The following is a 22,560-nucleotide window of genomic DNA, read 5'->3' as shown; positions in this document are numbered from 1 at the left end:
CTGTGGGCTTCACATGCCCACAGGCAAAATGACAACCGTCAGGAGACGGTTTTATAAAATCATTTTCGATGAGAAAACAGCATGCTGCTGTTTTGAAAAAAAGAAAAAGTAAGTGTTATATTTCATAATACTAATGATTGTCAGTATGCCACAAAAAAAAAAAAGGTTAAAGACAGTGGAATCCCGCTTTAAAGCATGCAGCATTGGGCCACAAGCTAACATAACCCCCCTGGCCTCTTCTTAGTCTGCATAGTGTGATCCCAGTGTCACTATGGAATCATGCTGGTGTTTTGAAAGCGCATGGTTTGAGCCTCCCTCTAGAATCCTCTGCTTGATGCTCAAGAATATAAAGGTGGATGTAAATGTGGTAGAAGGCTGTATGCTTATTATATAGTTACACACACACACACACACACACACACACACACACACACACACACACACACACACACACACACACACACACACACACACACACACACACACACACACACACACACACACACACACACACACACACACACACACAGTAGTTACACACACACACAGTATCTCACAAAAGTGAGTACACCCCTTACATTTTTGTAAATACTTTATTATATCTTGTCATGTGACAACACTGAAGAAATGACACTTTGCTAAAATGTAAAGTAGTGAGTGTACAGATTGTATAACAGTGTACATTTGCTGTCCCCTTAAAATAACTCAACACACAGCAATTAATGTCTAAACCACTGGCAATATAAGTGAGTACACCCCTAAGTGAAAATGTCCAAATTGGGCCCAAAATGTCAATATTTTGTGTGGCCACCATTATTTTCCAGCACGGCCTCTTGGGAATGGAGTTCGCCAGAGCTTCACAGATTGTCACTGGAGTTCTCTCCCACTAGTCCATGACGACTTTACAGAGCTGATATATGTTAGAGACTTTGCGCTCCTCCACCTTGCATTTGAGGATGCCCCACAGATGCTAAATAGGGTTTAGGTCTGGAGACATGCTTGGCCAGTCCATCACCTTTACTCTCAGCTTCTTTATCAAGGCAGTGGTCATCTAGGAGGTGTGTTTGGGGTCGTTATCATGTTGGAATACTGCCCTGCTGCCCAGGCTCCAAAGGGAGGGGTTTATGCTCTGCTTTAGTATGTCACAGTACATGTTGGCATTCATGCAGCCACAGACTCCCACCACCAGATTTGACTATAGGCAAGACACACTTGTCTTTGTACTCCTCACCTGGTTGCCGCCACCCACACTTGACACCGTCTGAACCAAATAAGTTTATCTTGGTCTCTTCAGACCACAGGACATGGTTCCAGTAATCCATGTCCTTATGCCGCGTACACTGGCCGTTGGTTGTCGGGGTCTGCGGGTGGGGGGCTTATCGGAATCCGTGAGCCCCTTTAATAAGGGGGCCCCCGGATACCGCCCCCCACTCTATGTGAATGAGTATGGGGTACAATGTACCCCTACCCACCCACCTGTGAAAAAAATAAAACAAAAAAACACAACACACAAGGGTTAAAATAGTTATTTGCACAGCTCCAGGGGTCTTCTTCCATCTTCGGAGGTCTTCTCGCCGGACTCCTCCACTATCTTCTGCTAGCTGTTTTACTAGTGGAGGAGCCCGGCTTTCTTCTTCGCCGCCGCCCTCTTCTTAGGGGGTCTTGTCCCCCTCTTCGGTTCTTCTTGCCGGGCCACTGCGCCTTCTTCTAGCTCTTTTACAATCGGTGGCCCGGTCTTCTGTCGCCGCCTTCTGTTCTTCTCTTCTTCTCTTCTGTTCTTCTCTTCTTCTTTTCTTGAGCTGTTGCCTCGTCGCTGTCTCTGGTCACAATGACAAGCACGTGGCATGCGGCGACTTAGGGTCGGATGATGTCCCCGCCCATTACGATGTCACAGTCCCAGAGGATGCATCATAATGGGCGGGGACATCATCTGGCCCAGATTGATGTGCAAAACTACTTTCTTAGTCCGCCGGACTTTTGGGTAAAAAAAGTCTGCCGGAGCCCACACACGGCCGGATTGTTTGAGCGTGTGTACGCGCCTTTAGTCTGCTTGTCCTCAGCAAACTGTTTTTGCGGGCTTTCTTGTGCTTCATCTTTAGAAGTGGCTTCCTTCTGGGACGACAGCCATGCAGACCAATTTGATGCAGTGTGCAGCATATGGTCTGAGCACTGACAGGCTGACCCCCCACCCCTTCAACCTCTGCAGTAATGCTGGCAGCACTCATACGTCTATTTCCCAAAAACAATCTCTGGATATGACGCTGAGCATGTGCACTCAACTTCTTTGGTCGACCATGGTGAGGCCTGTTCTGAGTGAAAATTCTCATGTTAAACTGCTGTATGGTCTTGGCCACCATGCTGCAGCTCAGTTTTAGGGTCTTGGCAATCTTCTTATAGCCTAGTCCATCTTTATGTAGAGCAACAATTATTTTTTCAGATCCTTATAGAGTTCTTTGCCATGAGGTGCCATGTTGAACTTCCAGTGACCAGTATGAGACAGTAAGAGCGATAACACATTTTGACATGCCTGCTCCCCATTCACACCTGAGACTTTGTAACACTAATGAGTCAGATGACACCGGGGAAGGAAAATGGCTAAATTGACCCAATTTGGACATTTTCACTTAAGGGTGTACTCACTTTTGCTGCCAGCGGTTTAAACATTAATGGCTGTGTGTTGAGTTAATTTAAGGGGACAGCAAATTTACACTGTTATGCAAGCTGTACACTCACTACGTTACATTGTAGCAAAGTGTAATTTCTTCAGTGTTGTCACATGAAAATATATAATAAAATATTTACAAAAATTTCAAGTTTGTACTTTTTTAAGATACTGTATATTGTGTGTGTGTTTATACCCTTCTTTGTACCACTTATATTATACAGAATAAAGGGAATCCACAGAGCAGGAATACTGGGTCATATGTCTTGTGCCATTTTATGCTATATTTCAGGGATATTTTTGTTCATTAAAAAATTATGTTTTTTTTAAATAAATCATTAAAAAAAGAAAAAATTAAAAAACAAGTTGGAAAAATGTGGACTGGTGAAGCCAGAAAGGATCAGAAGAATGGGTCAGTCAACCTGGTAATAGAACAGGTTTTAATGAATACATCTATTTATCATTTGTCAATAAACTTTAGAGTACAGTAAAATAAAAATGATGTTTTAAAATAAGTCACCAAATAGACAAACAGAACAGGTAAGACAGGGTATTTAACTACAAACCTGTGAATGGCTGCTGTGCAAATACTGGAGATTGAGGAGTATATGTCTGTGCCATAAGTACGATATTTCCCATCCTGGCATCCAGCGGGACATTTTGCAAGGAATTCAGGATTGACTATTTTTCCAGCTTTAATTTCACATTCAATACTAGGCACATCTGTGAAAGAAAACAATAACTTTATATTATATTCATATATTCGTATCTTTGGTGACATAAGGTAATAAAATGGCAATCTCATTCTTTATTAAAGCTGAAGTGTGGGCAAAAACTTTATTGGGAGTATTATCTAGGTACCACTAAGGTACCTCTAATGATGTGTGCCCCAATGGTAGCTGGTCCTTCTTTTCTGAAAATTTTTATGTATATGCAGCCTCTGTCAGTGATATCACCATCACCACTGAAGTTTCAGCAGTGAACCTGACAGTCGGGGCTGGATCTCACTGATTACAGTGGGTCGCTTGCTGTGCAGTTTCACCATTCATAAAATATATTGTATTCTCTTCAAAGACTGCAAGGCATTGTGTGATTGGACAGGTGACAAAAAACACTTTACCATCTCCGCTTGTCCAATCACAACTCAAAGGCTGTTATCATTTACCATTGAAATACAAACTTGTAAAAACAAGCACAATTAGCAATCAATGCCTCAGTGATAAACAATAAGTTGATAAAGTTCACAACAGTGACAAATGACCGGCTGGGAAGATAGATGGGAAAAGGCACATACTTTCTCCGGCAGCTCCTCACCAAGGATCTGGGTATCTCTAATTTCTTTGCACATCATTTATTATTGCAAAGCCAAATTATGTTGTCCCCTCCAGCCCCGATCTATTCCCCCTAATGTAGACTAAACTAAATAAATTAGTCAATACAATAGAAAACTGGTGACATCTTTATTCTGGCCTTTTGTAACAAGTGAAGATGCAAACTGTACAAAACCAAAACCAATAGATATACTCTAATTTAGGTAAAAGATGCTACATACACATAATACTGTATCATATTTACAACAACACAAGTGATGGAGCGCCATCAAAACCTACGTTGTCTGTTCTTTCTGTTCTTCTTGGAAGATACACCAGTACACCCCAGGATTAAAACTGTACAGGGAAAAACACAGCACAAATAAAAGGATTAATCATGAACAAACAGCTCTAATTAGAATTTTAGACAACAAAAGTTAAAAATAAAATATTGTAACTGTTAACTGCTCAAGACAGCACTTATACAGTTGCTTTCTAAAAGATTGCATTGGGGACTGCAACCGCGTAATATATCCAACTGGGAAGAATTTCTAGGGGGTCCAGAGCACTCTGGGAAAGCCTTAAGCCCCGTACACACGAGCGGACTTTTCAACATCCAAAGTCCGATGGACTGAGTCCGTCAGACTATTCGATCGTGTGTGGGCTGCAACGGACTTTTGACTCGCCAAAGTCCGAAGGACTTTAGAATATGGAACATGCTTCAAATTTTTCCGAAGGAACTCCGCCGGACCCGGTCCCTTCGAAAAATTCGCTCGTGTGTATGCTATTCCGACGGACTAAAACCGACGCTAGGGCAGCTATTGGCTACTGGCTATGAACTTCCTTATTCGAATCCAGTCGTACGTCATCACGTTCGAATCCGTCGGAGTTTAGTGTGATCGTGTGTGGCCAAGTCCGCTCAGCCGAAAAGTCTGTCAGAACTCCGTCGGAATTCCAGCAGAACTCCGACGGAACTCCTTCGGAAGTCTGTCGGACATAAGTCCTCTCGTGTGTACGGGGCTTTAGAATACTTAAAATTTACAGAAGCGCCTGGGGCTGCACAAGGAAAGTTTGTGCCAACCTGCTTGCATGCTTCCTGATCACTTCTATGCTTTACAGAATTCTTGTAATTTTGTTTATTTCCTGAAGTGAAGTAAAAGGTTAGAATCCCTGCATAGTTTTCTATATTCTGTCCTGTATTTAGATCATTAGGAGTTAATGGAGGTCAGGTTGTTTATGTTCTATAGATGCACTGGAAAGAAAAGCCCCTTAGGCGTCAGGGTTTTTTTTTTCAATCGATTGGTTGATGGGTGTTGGGCATTTTGATTGACATGGATCTTCATAGGTGGATGATGTGATTGAAGATAGATGTACGTTGTGTAATTACACAATTTGGGTCTTATTCTTTTAATAAAGGGCTTGTGATAAACTGTGTTTGTGTATTTAGTTATTGGTTTTTTTTTGTGAATGAGTAGGTGTATTATGTACCCTGTACTTATTCACATATGGGAGATCAGTATCTGGAAGCTTCTTTATTGTTAAAGGGGGCATGGGGCTTCCAGATTCCTATAAACCCTCTGTTCATGGTAAAAGGCCCTTGTCCTCTTCAAAATATTTTGCTCGAGCTGCCCCTTACTTGCACGATCATCCCTCCCCTTTCATGATCTGCCAAGCTGCATGCTAAAACAAAGGTCTGAAGAGAATTTTTGGGGTCGGACCTCATGCTTTCCTTCCTTCTTTTGCACAGTGCTCCCCCTAAAATCCATACCAGACCCAAAGGGTCTGGTATAGAATTTGGGCCAACCACATACTGTTTTTTATGGAGAGCCCCCTTAAAATTCATACCAGTCCTGAAGGGCTTCATATGTATTATGGGGGTGACCCCATGCGTTTTTGTGTGCGGGTCCCCCATTAACATCTGTATCAGACCCTTTTGTAGGATAAAGTTTTGGTATAGCAGAATGGAATCCCTGGCTGCTTTGTTTACAGTTTATTTAACAGAATGCAGTGGCTGATAGCTATTATTTTGCTGGCAATTTAAACACACTTTTTTTTTGTGTAAATGTCAGTTTTGCTATAGTAAGTTGTATACATTGTACAGATGCATTAGTTCACAGGCATGGTCAGGGTATACCCTGGTATGTTATTTAATGCAATTTTGTATTTTTAATGTTTCTCTTCAAGTATTATTAAAATTGCTGCTCACTGCAAATTAGAATGTAAACATTTTTTTGCTTTGGTACATCTTTCCAGAACAGTGCCCAGCCCTACATGCTGTTTGTTAGACAATCTTTTGCCTATTATTCTAGAAAATGGCCACTACTGTTTTTTTTTTCTTTCATATGGCTGTTATTGACGTTAATGAGGTTTTAATTCAGCATCCAAACTTTAGTAATGTTCACTGCCCCCCAACCCCCCCATGCTTAAACCAATCCCAGGTAAATCTCATCACTAGTCATGGTATCAATTGTCATTGAGAGAGAGAGAGCTCTGGGATTTCCAAAATGTTATGCCCCATACACACGGTCGAACATCCCGACCACAAAATCCCTTTGATTTTTTCTGACGGATTTTGTCCGAAACTTGTGTTGCATACACACGGTCGGACAAAGTTGTCGGAAAATTCGATCGTTCAGAATGAGGTGACGTTCGTTGCATACTATGGGATTACGTAGAGGCTAGTAGCCAATAGCTTTGGTCTCGTAATTTAATCTGAGCATGCGTGGCACTTTGTCTGTCGGAATTCTCTACAAACGATCGGAAAAAGTCCAATCTAATTTTTTTGTCAGTAAATTTTAGAATTTTCAAATTTTTTCTGCCGGAATTTCCGTCGGAAAAAGTCTGATAGAGCCCACACACGATCGGATTTTCAGACAACATAATCTGATCAGACCGTTTTCAATCGGAATTTCCGACCGTGTGTACAGGGCATAATAGTTGGCCCCAAAATGAAATCTTCGAATGAGAACACTTTGTCCAGTGACAACTGATCCTCACTTTGGATATATTTGCCCTCACTTTGTAGACATTTCCCTTCCCTTTGCATCTCCTGGACAGGAAGTGAAGGAAAATCTCCTCAACGGGACACAGACCACAGAAAGTTAATTTGCAGTGGGCTTTGAAGTGGTTGTAAAGGCACAAGTTTTTTTACCTTCATGCATTCAGCCCCCCTAATACTTACCTGAGCTCCCTCTCGATCCAGCGATGTCCATGAGAGCCTTGACTCTCCAGGGACTTGAACTCCTGATTGGCTTTTGGTAGCAGACTCTAATATAAGGGTGTGAATATCTCCCGAGTAGGAAGAAGTGGGAGGAAGACTTAGGGAACATAACAGAGGAGCAGTGGAGGTATATACTAGAATTAGGCCCCTTGGTGTTGCTGTCTCCATCACAGATATTATCACATCTATTTTTGTTGCATAGAACATACTGCACCCCCCAAAATATATATTTTGTTTGGATGGAGACTGATGCCAAATGCCCAAGGTGCAAGGACATAAAGGGGGACCTTAAACATAGAGATTGGAGGTGTCCAAAGTTACATAGATATTGGATGGAGGTTATTGGTACTATAAATTTGGTCTTGAGACATCTTTAAACCTAGATGTAAGGCTTTGTGTGTTGGACTACATAGAGGGGGATAGAGCACTAGGTAGTAAACAGACTGTAATGATTAGATGTTTGTTTCAAGCAAGAAAACTGATTGCACAGAGGTGGCAAGCATTGGCTCCTCCGAATTGTGGGGAATGGATGAAGGTTATAAATGATAAGATATGGAAGGAAAAGTTTGTATATATTAAGCGGGGATGTCTCATGAGATACAAAAAGATATGAAAATCCTGGTTAGATATAAATGTATTTAATCCCTAGAGAAAGAGGGGGAGGAAGAGGTGGAGGGTATAAGTGTAGAGTTTTTTTTTCTCTCCCCTCTTCCTCTTCCTTCTTTTCTTGGTTGAGGATTTTAATATATGAGAAGGATGCATTTCAGTAACAACTAAAGGATAACAATAAATAGAATATAACTGGGACACAATATACATAGTAGAGGTTGGGGAAAATGATGTCTGAAAGGGGTATGAGTAAATGGGCAAATTGTGTATTATCTATTGTACATTGAGAAAACACATGGCTTGGAAATGGGGAAAAGGTTGGTTGAGGAGAGTATGAGTAAAATTATGTATTGCTTATGGCAAATAAATGTGTGAAATTATTCACTGTTTATGCAAAATAAATAATAGGAATATTTTATGTGGTAGTGGGAGGGAAAGAGTTGTTTGAAGGTTGTTTTTATGTGTAAATGAGAAAAAAGTTTTCAATAAAGAATACTTGATTAAAAACTAAAACAAAGCTTTAGTTTTAACCTTTTCTTACTCTATCCAAAACTAAAAAGAACAGTTTAGGTGATTAAAGCAGAGTTACATACATAGTTACATAGTTAGCCAGGTTGAAAAAAGACACAAGTCCATCCAGTTCAACCTTAAAAACAAATAAATAAAATAAAAAATAATCGTACAATCCAGATACCCAATTTTATGCCCACAATTGATCCAGAGGAAGGCGAAAAAAAACCCCAGCAGAGCATGCTCCAATTTACTACAGCAGGGGAAAAAAAATTCCTTCCTGATCCCCCAATAGGCGATCGGATTTTCCCTGGATCAACTTTACCTATGTTAGTACCTAGTTATATTATGTACCATCAGGAAAGTATCCAAGCCTTTCTTAAAGCAATCTACTGAACTGGCCAGAACCACCTCTGGTGGGAGTCTATTCCACATTTTCACTGCTCTAACTGTGAAGAAACCTTTCCGTACTTGAAGCTGAAATCTCTTTTCCTCTAGACGTAAAGAGTGCCCCCGTGTCCTCTGGGTTGACCGTACAGAGAACAACTCAACACCAAGTTCACTATATGGACCCCTAATATATTTGAACATGTTAATCATATCCCCCCTTAATCTCCTCTTCTCAAGAGTTCTACCCATTTAAAAGTCAGCAGCTACAAAAAGTTTAGCTGCTGACTTTTAATAATCAGACGCTAATCTGTCCCACGGTCCAGCTATGCGGGAGAACAAAGCCCCGTTCCTCCCCCCTCCTCTCTGTGGCACCAGCATTGTAAATGAGGGTGCCCGGCTGTGGCTTCACAGCCAGGCACACACTCCGCATGTGCGAGCCGTACTGCATGCTGTGAATGATCTGGAAATCTTCTGGGACCTGTGACGTGTCCCAGAAGATTACAGGGAGGGAGGGGGGAGAGGTGAATGTCCTTCCAGTGCCACGGAGCCCTGGGAGGAAGTGGAAGCTGGGTGCCTCTAAAAAGAGGGTATCCGCTCCCCTCCAAAAAAATGACATGCCACATGTGGCATGTCAGGGGGTCATCATAACTTAAAGTGGAAGTTCCATTTTTGGGTGGAACTCTGCTTTAATACATTTCAATTTAGCTTAGCTCGTCAGTAAATGTTTTAGAAAGCTTGTGTTTAGTTTGGTAAGACAGATAACGTGCCCAGTTCTGCTGTAGCACATAATTTGATCTGACTTTTTAAATTCTTATTCACCCCAGAATGCATGCATGGTATCCTTTTTTAGATGCATCTGGTATGAATGAGTTCTCAAACTTTACATTGAAATGTAACAGCTTGATGTTTCTCTCAGTACAGATTTACTTACGAAAAAAAAAGTTGGTTCACACTTTTTCCACTTTCAAAGGTTTATTAAGAAAAGTGGAAGCATATAACAAATTCAGTAGAAATGTGTACAGCATGTATGGTACAGGGTTTGTCATTAGAACATTCAATCACAAAGGCGTATATAAACCAAGCTCTCCTGTGGGCTGTGGCCATTAGTTCTGTAACATATATTCGGGTTCACACTTTTAAGTATTAGAAACTTTGGCTGTGACTTTGTGTGTGTGTCATGTGTATAGATAATTGTATAAACATATTGTTATATTAGAATCAATGAATACAACAACCCACATAGGATCGTTTTTTCAGCACCTAGGCCATAGGCTAGCTACGTATGTGGGCACACTTTGAAGTGAGTGGCTTGATCATCAAGATACTTGACCATACACAAACATGATCAACTCTGACATTTACTTAGGTCACATCCACCCAACTGCATTTGCAATGAGCAAATTCTATTTCTACAAGTCAAAATGATCAACTCTAATACACTTGTTCCACACTGTGTAATTACCAGGCAGGGTGAGGTATTTACTCAAAGCAATGTAATACTCGATGTTTGGATGAGCACTGCACAAATTATTTCCCCAAAAGAAAAATTCTATCTGAATAACACAGATTCATTGGATGCCAAACTTTACAAAATGTTGTCTGTTTTTGCCAAGAAGTGTGTTCCATTTTCATTTCCTACATTCTTTAAAGGGCTTCATGACTGCTCTTTCAACTGCTCCTTTACTTGCCATTTTCCAAGTCCACAGTTGGTAGACTCTTCATCTAAATGTTGGGCATCCGTCACCATGCAGATATCTACATCTGAGTTTTTATTTTTATTATTATTATTATTATACAGGATATATATAGCGCCGACAGTTTACGCAGTGCTTTACAACATTGAGTTTTTATATTATTTACAGCTTAAGCAAAAGTAAAATGTATAAAGGAATATAACATGGAGTAGTTTTTCTCTGTTTTTTCAGGAGGCAAAGCCTATAGTTAAAACATTAGAAAATTAAGGGGACAGTCATTTTGTTAATCCCATTCTGGGGATGTACTAAGCAAACTTTGGCAGATTCGATTTTAAAATGCAACAGTGCTGCACAGTAAATGTTTGTTGTAAAAGTGCCTCCCAGGAGCAGACACCACAGGATCCATGGGGTTACCCTTATTACCCAGAAAACTTCCATGTGCATATTGGGGTCTGAATACAGTGCCTTGCAAAAGTATTTTATTTTATTTTATTTTACATTACAGCCTTTAGTTCAATGTTTTTTTAATCGGAATTATATGCGATGGATCAGAACACAATAGTCTAAGTTGGTGAAGTAAAATTCTAAAAATATATGCATAAAACTATTTTTAACACCCCATTTGTTATGAAGCCCATATAAAGCTCTGATGCAACTAATTACCTTCAGAAGTCCCATAATTAGTGAAATGATGTCCACCTGAGTGCAATCTATGTGCAACATGATCTGTCATTACATATTCACACACACACCCTTTTGAAAGGCCCCAGAGGCCGCAACACCTAAGCAAGAGGCACCCCTAACAAAACACTGCCATGAAGACCAAGGAACTCTCCAAACAAGTAAGGGACACTGTTGTTGAGAAGTACAAGTCAGGGTTAGGTTATAAAAAATATCCAAATCTTTGATGATTCCTAGGAGCACCATCAAATCTATCATAACCAAATGGAAAGAATATGGCACAACAGCAAACCTGCTAAGAGGCGGGCGCACACCAAAACTCATGGACTGGGCAAGGAGGGCATTAATCAGAGAGGCAACACAGAGACCTAAGGTAACCCTGGAGGAGCTGCAGAGTTTCACAGCAGAGACTGGAATATCTGTACATAGGACGACAATAAGCTCCATATTTTGGGCTTTATGGCAGAGTGGAGACAACGGACAAAAGGAGTTTAAGGGTTGATATTTCTAATGCTATAGCACCTGCAAAACACGCTCGGTGTGAAAGGGGTCTTAGGGAGTATAGGGGGCACGCAATGGCCACCAATGCACTCCTGACAGAGTGAGAATGTTCTGTCAGCTTAGAGGAGACAGCTCATGTGTTCCTAGTATTTTTTTTTTCTACCAAAAATATGTAGAAGAATATATATCGACCTAAACTGATGAAGAAATTTTTATTTTATTTTTTAAAATTTGGGATATTTATTATAGCAAAAAGTAAAAAATATAGTGTTTTTTAAAATTGTCGCTCTATTTTTGTTTATAAGAAAAGCAAAAACCACAGAGGTGATCAAATACCACCATAAGAAAGCTCTATTTGTGGGGAAAAAAGGTTGTTTGGGTACAACATTGCAGGGCCACGCAATTGTCAGTTAAATTGACGCAGTGCCGTATCGCAAAAAATGGCTTGGTCGGGAAGGGGGTAAATCCTTCTGTCACGGAAGTGATTAAAAAATGCCTGGATTCTTTCCTTTACATAATATAACTGGGTACAAACATTTATAGGTAAAGTTGATCCAGGGAATATCCGATTGCCTCTCAGAGGATCAGGAAGGAATTTTTCTCCCTGCTGTAGCAAATTGGAGCATGCTTTGCTGGGTTTTTCACCTTCCTCTGGATCAACTGTGGGTATAGGATAGGATTGTGCATATGAGATTCAATGGTTGTGTTTTTTTATTTGTTTTTTAGTGGATTAACTAGATGGACTTGTATCTTTTTTTAACCTGACTAACTATGCAACTAAGTAACAATTAAAAAACCTTTGGAAATATATTTTAGTAAGAGAGAAAAATATACCAGCTGTACAAAATATAAAACTTACCAAATAAAACCGTTATAACCTTTTCCTTCATCGTAGCAAAACAGAAAACACACTGAAAAAAGAAAATGTAAATGTTAAATATAGATAAATGCAATACTATATTTATAGTCATGTGAAAAAAAATGTGTTCTCCCCTGGAAATGATTTACTTGTTAAATTGTTCAAACATATTTGATCAAGCAAACATGAAATCTTTATCAAAAGAGCGCTTACACATAATAGTGATATACAGTACTTGAATAAAAAACAAGAAAAATATAAACATTTCAAAGAATTTATTAAAAGGGTTTTTTTTTAAATCTTAAAGCCTTCTGTCTGCAGCAGCTCCCCTCAGTCCCCCTAACACTTAGGCCCCTTTCACAAATGCGGACATTATGTCCGTATTTCATCCATCCGTTTGCGGATGAAATACGGACATACATGCATTCCTATGGGATAGCGGGTGTCTGCGGATAAACATCCGCAGACACTCGCTATCATCCGCCTCCGCTATTGTCCGATTCTGCAGACTGAGGAAAATCCTATTTTTCTATCCGTCTGCAGAGCGGATCGGATGAACACAGACAGACGGTCCGTGTTCATCCGATCCCCCATGGAGGAGAGCGGAGAGCTGACTGTTATCCGGCGGCTCAGCGTGGACAACGGAGCGATACCCGCTGAGCAAACGGATCATCACGGGGCGGATCATTACTGATCCGTCCCGTGTGAAAGGGGCCTTACCTGAGGTCCCTCTCTGTCCAGCAATGTCCACGAATGTCCCAGCCATCTGAAATTCTCACTCCTGATTAGCTGAGACACTCAATCAAAGTTAGCTAGCCAATCAGGGGAGAGAGGGAGAGGGGCTGGGTCGGGGCTCCATGTCTAAATGGACACAGGGAACTGTGACTCGGCTTGGGTGCCCTCATAGCAATCTGCTTGCTGTGGGGGCACTGAACATGAGGGAGGGGCCAGGATCACAGAAGAGGGACCCGAGAAGAGGAGGATCCAAGCTGCTCTGTGCAAATCCACTTCAACAGAGCAAGTAAGTATAATATGTTTGATATTTTTATAGGAAGAAAACAAGACTTTACAATCACTTTAACAAAAAAATCAATTGATTCAATAATGCACTGTGAAAAAATAAGCTATTCACCAACCTCAAAAACTGGTAGTACCCCATTAGCAGAATTGGCTTAAGTAAGTGTTTCGTATAACAGCCTTCCAGGCTCTGACATCAACTTAGTGAATTCTTAAAATACTCTTTCATGCAATTTTTTTTTCCTGCAAGTTTATATCAAATATCCTCACTGGGATTGAAATGAGGGCTTTGACTAAGATGGTCAATACATTTTTTTTTTATGTTTTTGAGGTACTCCTTTGCCAGTGTAGAAAGATTTGTGATTAAGTAATGAATGATAGCAACACACCAATCAGCTAAGAGTGTGTCAAGAGTAAGAAACAGCCTCAGCGCCTACCGATGGCCATGCCCCTGTGCCCATTGGGAGGAGCTGAGATTATTTTTTACTCTCTACACACTCTTAGCTGATTGATGTATGGCTAGCAATCATGAGCATACCCACACCAGCACCCTTCAAACAATGGAATATTTTGAGCAACAGCATCTGGCGCTTTGATCAGCACTTGTTCAAGTCTATGTGAGGTACTTTGCTAGTATGCTTTACTATTTATTATCATGGTGCAAGATTCATTTCCAGTACAACTTTAAGTTTTTGACAAATGGCTTCACGTTTCTTCAAGCACACTTCTATATGATGTAGAATTATTAATATAATTACTGCAAGTTGCCCAGGCCTTAAATAAGCCAAGCAACCTCAAAAGTAAAAAACATTCCAAAACACAAAAACATTTCCACCACCATGCTTCACAGTTGGTGCAAATTTCTTTTTCTGAATTTCAGTCATTAGTTTGCACTAAATATGTGTACTGTTACTATAGCCAAAATGCGTCTTTGATTTATCAGTCCACAGCATATTGTTCCAAAAAACCTGGACTGTCTGTACAATCAATGGCAAACTGTAGTCTTGCTCTAAAGTTCTTAATAAGCAGCAATTATTTTTTCGTCAATGCTTTGACACCAACCATTACAAGACTTGCCTCTAGCTACCACAATTAAACTGTAAGGTTCTTGGAGACTTCTTTTAGCATAGTTTAAAATCTAAACAACTTGAAGATTATTTTTCCTTACAGTGTATTGTTTGATTTCAAATCAATTGACAATCGTTTTAAACCCCTTGCAAGACTCATTGGGATCCACATTTTTTGTTTTGCATGTTAAAACCCTGCATCGTGTAATCGATCAACAAAAAAATCTACCGAAAATCTACCGTTTACGTTGTTATTGATTGATAATATGTCAATAATTGGGCAGATTTTTTTATTCCGATTGTTTTTTTTTGTATCGTCTATTTTCTAACTGTGTATGGCCAGCATAAGAAGGATCTAAATATTAGCACCTAATCTAGAACACCTGATTCTGATTTCAAGTAAGTGGTGTACTTAATTTTTCCACATCTCTAATAAGCATTTTTATGAACTTAGATTATGAGAGTATATACACGTGTCAATTTTATGTGTAATTTGTTCAGCTATATTACCTTTATCTTTATGCAGTGTTTGAATGAACATCTAAGGTTTGCCTGTTCAATTATATTGAAAAATGAATAGTTTCTATTGGGAGTACTTACATTTTTTGCATGACTGTATGTACTAAACTCATACTGTAACTGTCTGTGTATGTACTAAAAGAAGAGAAGAGTGTTTTAGTTTTTAAAGTGTATATCAACTTAGGAAACTGGGTGAAGCTGTATTTATTTCAAGCATCCAATCCTAAGCATGCAAAAGTCCTGTTTTTTCAATTCAGTTTTCCCATGATTGAGTTTTCATGAGAACATATTTTTACTGTATTTACTATGATAGGCAGGGCCGCTGATAGGCCAGTACAACTGACCCTGTTGTACCAGGCCCGACCAGCAGGGGGGCCCGGGCAACCTGAACAGATAACTAATTAATGTAAAAAAATAAAAATCCTCCAGCCACCATGACCAAACATCGTCCCCACCAACAACAAACCGCCCCCATCCTACCAAATTTTTTATTTTTTTTATTGCAATAGCTCAATGTGTTTATGTAGGTGGCGGCAGGGGGAGGGACTATTTCTCCTATATCATGTGCGGAAGAATGTCAGAATGTCTCTTCCATGCCCGCGTCCTCTATAGTGCCTTCCCTGGCGCCACGGAGTGATTCCTCCCCCTCTGCTCTGTTCCTCACTTGGCCTGAGAGAAGAAGCAGTGAGGCAAGTGGCGGCGCCGGCGGGAGAAGAAAAAAAAAAGACACTTGACTGGAATAGTTTGTGGGCACTCGCACTTCAGTCAAGGCAGCAACAGGGTCAGGGAGGAAGTGACTCCTGGGGCTCGGCTAACACAGGTATGTGCTTGCTTGGAGGAGAGGATTCAAGATCCATTACTACTGCAGCACCATCTATACATTATGGCATTTGCGGCATGGGTGGCACTGTCTGCAGGTAGTACATGCGTTATGGGCCATAAAGCATGTGCTGCTTGCAGACAGTGCCACCCATGCCGCCAATGCCATAATGTGCTGCAGACAGTGCCACCCTTGACGCTAATGCCATAACATATGTGCTGCCTGCAGAGACAGTGCCCCCATGCCGCCAATGGCATTATTGGCAGCATGGGTGGCACTGTCTGCAGCACAATATGGCATTGGTGGCATGGGTAACACTTTAGTCAGGCAGCACATGCGTTATGGCATGGGTGGCACTGTCTGCAGCACAATAGGGCGTTGGCAGCATGGGTGCCACTGTCTGCAGGTAGCACATGCGCATGTGCTGCCTGCAGAGACTGTGCCACCCATGCTGCCAATGATGTAATGTGCTGCAGAGACCGTTTAAAGGCGGGGTCTGGGGAGGGGCCAGGGGTGGATTCTGAGGTGGGGCTGAAGGAGGGACCAGGGGTGGAGCTGAAGGGGGCCCCATCAGGTAGGCTGTACGGGGCCCCATGATTTCTATCAGCGGCCCTGATGATAGGTGCACCTAAAAATTATGCAAACGTACCATTCACATTACTAAGTGAACAGCCTCTACTTCATTAGTAAATCAACCCTGATGCTCTTCATTGTGTGATGTAGTTTTTTACATTCTTCTATAAATGTATAGATGAGCCTGCATGATAATTCAGCAATATTCAGATTCATACACAAGCTCATATGCAACTAGTTCTCTTTAAATTATAGTTTTTTTTGTGATACTAAAAAATGTTAATACACTTACACAATGTAGCTTAGTTCTGGGCCTTTTTAAAATGTGCCTCTTTAAATATGATTTAAATAAAGGCAATCTAAATCTATGTTGGCCAAGCCAGGATTACAAAAAGTTTCTATTTTCTTAGAAGTTATTTTCATTACTAAAGGATGCATATGTGGTTTAGATTTGCCCATGAAAGTAGCAGCCCAACTAAGGTTTGTTTTATACTTACAGTCAACTGTTCATTATATTATGTGTGGCTGTTAATTAAAAATACACATTTGGGTTTCGTCTGAGAAACCAGAGATGCTTGAAATGCTCAGACATCCTAGGAATAGATCTTTATTTTGGGTTTGCTTAAAAAAGTTAAAAAATGATCTCTTTGAATTAGTAAACACCAGGGTGCCACCAACATGTTTGGATCTAAAATTATAAATGCAATTTTAGTAAAACCCCCACACCCTCCTCAGCATCTAGAGTTAAATAAAAAGAATACTTTAAATCACAAAGTCCATTCCAGCATCCCGCACATCTGCAGCGTTCCTTGCTATTTACATTGCTTCTGCTGTCTGCGGAATGAGCACAGTACCTCATCTCTGCTAGTCAGCTGCATAGACTTCTATTGGTTTGTAAAAGCATTTTTATGGAGTTTGACCCTATTTTCCCCACCATAGTATGGCAACATGATTTTAATTTTCTGATTGATGGATAGGGGACTCCAAATCGGGAGAAAGGGGGTAAAAGTCATTTAGTGGTGGCACCAGGGAGATAGGATCTCCATTGAAATTGAAAGAGAGAGAAAACAAGAGATAGAGAACGGTGGTATGCAGTCACCAGGAGGAGGCATTGCTATGTCTATAAGGTCATGCAACCTTCATGGGTGGATGAAATTCATTGAAGTCACTGGAGGGTTCCACCTTCAATGCACACATAGAGGTTGATTTACTAAAGGTAAAACAGAGCAATCTGCAAGTGCAGTTGCTCCAGAGCTTAGTAAATGAGGTGAAGCGTTTCAAAAATAACCTATCACATGCAAGGAAAATAAAAAAACTGCATTTTTGCTCGCACATGTTTGGCTTATGGAAATCAATAGAGTTTCCCCTCATGTACTAAGCTCTGAAGCAACTGCACTTGCAGAGTGGCATTATAGGATTGCTACCATTTTATTGATGTCACTACAACAGCTTGTAGGAACTATTATTTGGATCAGGTGCAATATATATTTGCATATAAGCAAAGAAATACCTATATTTAAGTTATGTGTAGTCTGCTGCAATCAGATTTCGGATAGTTGCTCACATGTGGAGTGCTCGGCTGGGTCTCCTTACTGTAGCTTTTGCTGTGCAACTTTCTCTGTGTCTGCTTGATATATTACCAAATAGGTTCCCAGTTCTGGCAGTAAGGTTTGAATCTGATGGAAGAAACTGTAGATAAGATAAGCTGAATAAGGTACCAGAACAATCAAAGATAGTTAAAGGAAGCTTGTATAAAATCCATAGGTTGTCATTGCTCAACCCTCTTTTTAAAGATTCAAGATGCTTGACTATTATGATAACACTTTGATACCTTTAGTCTGTAGTTCTCTCAGTGTAGGTTTCCTTTCATGGGCTTTGACACCAAAGGTGATAACCACAGGACACTAGCAAAAGAGAAATAATAGTTTAGATGGTTTACAAAAAGTATGCCTGATAGCACATTTTCTTAAGTGTGTGCAAAGTGCAGCTGTTTGTATCAGTCATATTTTAAAGCAAGCACTTAGCTGTCTTAACTAAGGGATGGCAAGGACTATAAACAGATACATAGAATGATCAATTACAAAAGTGAGAACTTTATAGCTGAAAAAAAGGCCTTCCTAATGGGTATTAAAACTCAAAAACAAAATGTAATATATTACAGCTTATAAATCCTTAGATTTGGTGACTGCATACATTTTTATTTTTCAAGCTATAACATTTTTAGCAAGTACAGAAAATTTCTGCTCATAGTGCCAGAAGTGCAGTGTCCTTACCACTTCCTGTGGGTGGAACTCAAAGTATTATCTGCATTCGTTTTTCCTTTTTTAGGATTTACACTTTTATTTTCACCTGGTGACCAGCATTAACACATTACTGTCCTAAGCTGACATCACTAACTCACTGTACTATATCTATGAAGGAGCATTGTTGCCACCCCAGAACAAGAAGAGTGTTAGGATTACAGAACAATCCTCCCTTTGCTCATCTCTATAAAATAGGATGAATGTGTTCTGTAGTCAACAGAGGTGAACTGGGTAGGGATGATACAACAGATTGAAATAACCTTGCAGAGGGCATGAGACAGCACTGGATTTCTGGCATCATTAACAGGCACTTTTTTTATACTAATCCAAGAGATATAACAAAACACTTTCAATTACATATAATAAACAGACCAACATTTAAGGAATAGGAAATCTTCTTTGTTAGTCTTTACATGTACTTTAAGTCTGTTAAATGTATAATTATTTGTATTAGCATATATATTTACCAGTGAATTAATTCAACATTTTTCCTATACATTTCATTTGTCTTTTTTGAGCTGTCAAACTGTCATATATTGTGGTAGCTCAGTGTTCAAAAAGCTGCTAAAATCAAAGTATTTTACTCTGGGCGTGTGCTCTCTGCCATGTCTTAAATGCCTCAGGAACATGTCTAAATTATCATGGTAATAATACTCCTTTTACTTGTTTTCACTAAAAATGGCGCCATGAGCACTATGCTGTTTGTTTCTTATGTTGGAATTCAAAAACAAAATGTGTTTGGTAATTAAGATTTATAGTCAAAATGTTCTTACTGCCTTAGGGATAACAGAGTAGTTCAACGTGAAAGAAAAGTATAGGCCTATGTAATGAATGAACAAATTAAAATCCATAAACACCCACACCTGCATATACATGTGCACACATTACAATGAAAATGTATCTCTTTTTATATGGTAAAGAGCTTTCCAACCTTAACTGAATTAAAGAAACCTGCATGAGAACCTTGTTTTAATCAAAGCAAATGGTCTCCTTCTTCTATTCCAAGTCAGTAGGACAGAACGAAAGCGATTTTAGTAAAGCTGTAGGTTTATCTTCATATTACTGTTCTTTTTTTTTGGGTACAGCAGGTCATGGTGGTGAATTTATTATAGTAGACTACAAAACAGTGGTAATTTTCGAAGTGCAGTAGTATTTGGCAAAGACTACGCTTATTGGTGCTGAGTAAAAGTTACATTTTAATTGCTTTTAGTGATTTATTGTTTTTGACCCAATGAATTCTGCATTATTGAATGAGTGTGAATAAGAGTGCAATTGGATGGACAAAGCAATTTGGGCAACAGCCATTGGCTCGACCAAACTGTGGTGTTTTGAACTGTCCAGTTTTGTGGCTCATTGGCCGTTAAAAAAATAAATGAACACTGACAAGCAAAGGTTATTTCCTATAGACTTCTAGAGTATGCAATATATGCACATATGTCTCTAATGATTGTTTTTAGTCTAACCTTTGTGTTTTGGTTGAGACCTGAGTCACTTTATTGATGACATGGAAATGGAGCTCTGCCCAAAAAGGCTTCTCATGGTGACTTTGCATCTCCAGAAAGGAGAGCTGTATCAGCTTTCTGCATGTGTAAAAAATAGTCATAAGTTCTATTATATATCTATCATTTACAATTTTTAATCAAATGTTCCTGAACTGAAATGACTGTCTTACGTGTGATCTTTGATACTCCTGAAACCAAGTAACATACAAAAATATACAAAGACCTAAAGAAGATTGTAGTGTCTGTTTCTGGAATGTCCCATAAAACGTGTAGTTTCAAACTCTCAAAGTCTAGCTTAGATTTGCTTTTAGGCAAATTTTTAGTCTAGTTTTTATTTGAAGTTGTATCTCATACTCATACCCCATATATGATTAATTGCACCTCAGAATTGATTAATTTACAAATGAAGATCTTTTGGCTTTGGCGAGATCATATGCATCTGGATATGAAGTTCAAGAGCTTGTCCAGAGGGTAGTGATGGCATATTTTCTGAATGGTCTATAGTTGTGTGCGGGGCTCTGTCCTGAGACCAGTTCTATTCAACGTGTTCATAAATGATACAGTGGTTGAATAAATAATTCAATATCAATGTTTGCTAATTATACAAAGCTAAGCAAGTCAATAACTCCACAACAAGATATAACAACAAATAGCAGATGAGGTTACATTTTGAATAATGTAAAGTAATGTACTTGGGAGCTAAAAATATGCATGCAAGATACTCTCTAGGGGGAGAACCTCTGGGGCAATTGAGGCTAGAAAATGATCTGGGGTTCTAGTAGTTCAAAGGCTTAGTAATCGCATGCAATGCCAAGTTGTAGCAAACAAGGCTAGCAGTCTATTATCAGTTGCCGTTCAGTTTTGGTCACCAATCCTCAGGAAGGATTTCCTTGAACTGGATAGAGTCCAAACAAGGGCAACAAAGCTAATAAGGAGGCTGGAGGACCTCAGTTATGAGGAATGACTAGAAATATTAAACGTATTCTTCCTGTAGAAGAGAAGCCTAAGAGGGGATATAATCACAATATATAAATGATTAAATGGTGACTCCAGCATTGGGAGGAAACTTTTCATCCTAAGGTCTCTTAAAGTGACTCATCTATTACTATTGCCTATAGGTAAGCCTATAGTAAAGTAAATATCTCCTCTATGCACTGTTTAGGAGATATTTACTTTTGATTCAGCCGGTGACATCACCAGCGCATTCCCCCCTGAAGGAATGAATGAAATGAATGAATGAATGAAATACTTGTATAGCGCACAATGCGAACTGAATCGCCTCTAGGCATACCACGCCATTCCTTCAGAGTCCTCTGCCATGAACAGTGGCTCCCACGTGTATACGAGGGAGTGATGTAATTGCAGCTCCAGCCACTCACACAACCAGAGTCTGCGAACCTAGAAGGAAGACCGGGTGAAGTTGGAAGCACCTTCAGTGGTGACAATGCATCACTGGAGAGCTTTGTTTTAAAGTAAGTTTCATGTAATGTGCTAGTATGAGATGCATACTAGCACATTATGGCATTAACTTGCAGGATTAAAAAAAAAAACAACAAGAAAAAACTACTTTAAGATGACACAATAAAATTGTACAAGAAGCAGTTCAATCTTACACCATATAAGGGGAGTTAGAGTTGTAAAGATGCAGAACTTCATGCTACAGATGGGGGTGTCAGGAATGTAAATAAATAAATAAATAAACTTTTAGAGGTTTTCTTACCAAACACAATGTACAGGAATATTGAAAATGGTACTGACACATGAATGGGCATGTGCGTGCACACACAAGCACACTCAGGTTGACCTGGATGAACTGGTGTCTTTATTCAACCTTAACAAATATGTAATTATATATCTCATTGTATATGCAAGCGGGTTTATCAATTAAAGTTATTGTAAAGTCTAGTTTTTTTCCTATAAAAATAACAAAGGTGTCATACTTACCTCCTCTGTCGCAGTGGATTTGCACAGAGCAGCCTGGCTCCTCCTCTCCTCAGGTCCCTCTTCTATGATCATGGCCCCTCCATCCTGTTCAGTTTCCTCACAGCAAGCAGCTTGCTATGGGGGCACCCAAGCCGAGTCACAGCTCCCTGTGTCCATTTAACACACGGAGCCCCAACCTGGCCCTGCCGCTTCTCTCCCCTTATTGGCTAACTGATGTTAATTGACAGCAATGGCGCCACTGCTATGTCTCAGCCAATCAGGAGGGAGAATCTCGGATGGCTGAGACACTCGTGTACATCGCTGGACAGAGAGGGACCTCAGGTAAATGTTAGGGGGCAGAGGGGGGGGCTGCTGAATAAAGAAGGCTTTTTACCTTAAT

At 39.9% G+C, this 22,560-nt stretch overlaps 1 protein-coding gene across 10 annotated transcripts in view; it reads right to left on the bottom strand.

Moving 5' to 3' along the window:
- The window catches only part of VIT (vitrin), a 185,738-nt gene that overhangs the window by 62,245 nt on the left and 100,933 nt on the right, over positions 1–22,560 (bottom strand). For 7 of the 10 annotated variants that reach the window (XM_077486386.1, XM_077486387.1, XM_077486388.1 and 4 more), the window contains 5 exons: positions 18,264–18,336; positions 17,943–18,108; positions 12,437–12,488; positions 4,273–4,329; positions 3,229–3,385 (listed from right to left, as the gene is read on the bottom strand). In XM_077486386.1, coding sequence (XP_077342512.1) covers positions 3,229–3,385; positions 4,273–4,329; positions 12,437–12,467 — 245 coding nt within the window. In that variant the 5' untranslated portion in view covers positions 12,468–12,488; positions 17,943–18,108; positions 18,264–18,336. Of the gene's footprint in view, positions 1–3,228; positions 3,386–4,272; positions 4,330–12,436; positions 12,489–17,942; positions 18,122–18,263; positions 18,337–22,560 lie in introns of all 10 variants that reach the window. The other 3 variants (XM_077486384.1, XM_077486383.1, XM_077486382.1) reach the window with 2 other exon arrangements.

This window comes from Lithobates pipiens, unplaced genomic scaffold (genome assembly GCF_037356315.1).
Source record: "Lithobates pipiens isolate NorthernLeopardFrog02 unplaced genomic scaffold, aLitPip1_a1.2 Scaffold_18, whole genome shotgun sequence".
Classification (NCBI taxonomy): domain Eukaryota; kingdom Metazoa; phylum Chordata; class Amphibia; order Anura; family Ranidae; genus Lithobates; species Lithobates pipiens.
The sequence above is the reverse complement of the archived record's forward strand: the minus strand, read 5'-3'. Positions and strand labels throughout refer to the sequence as shown.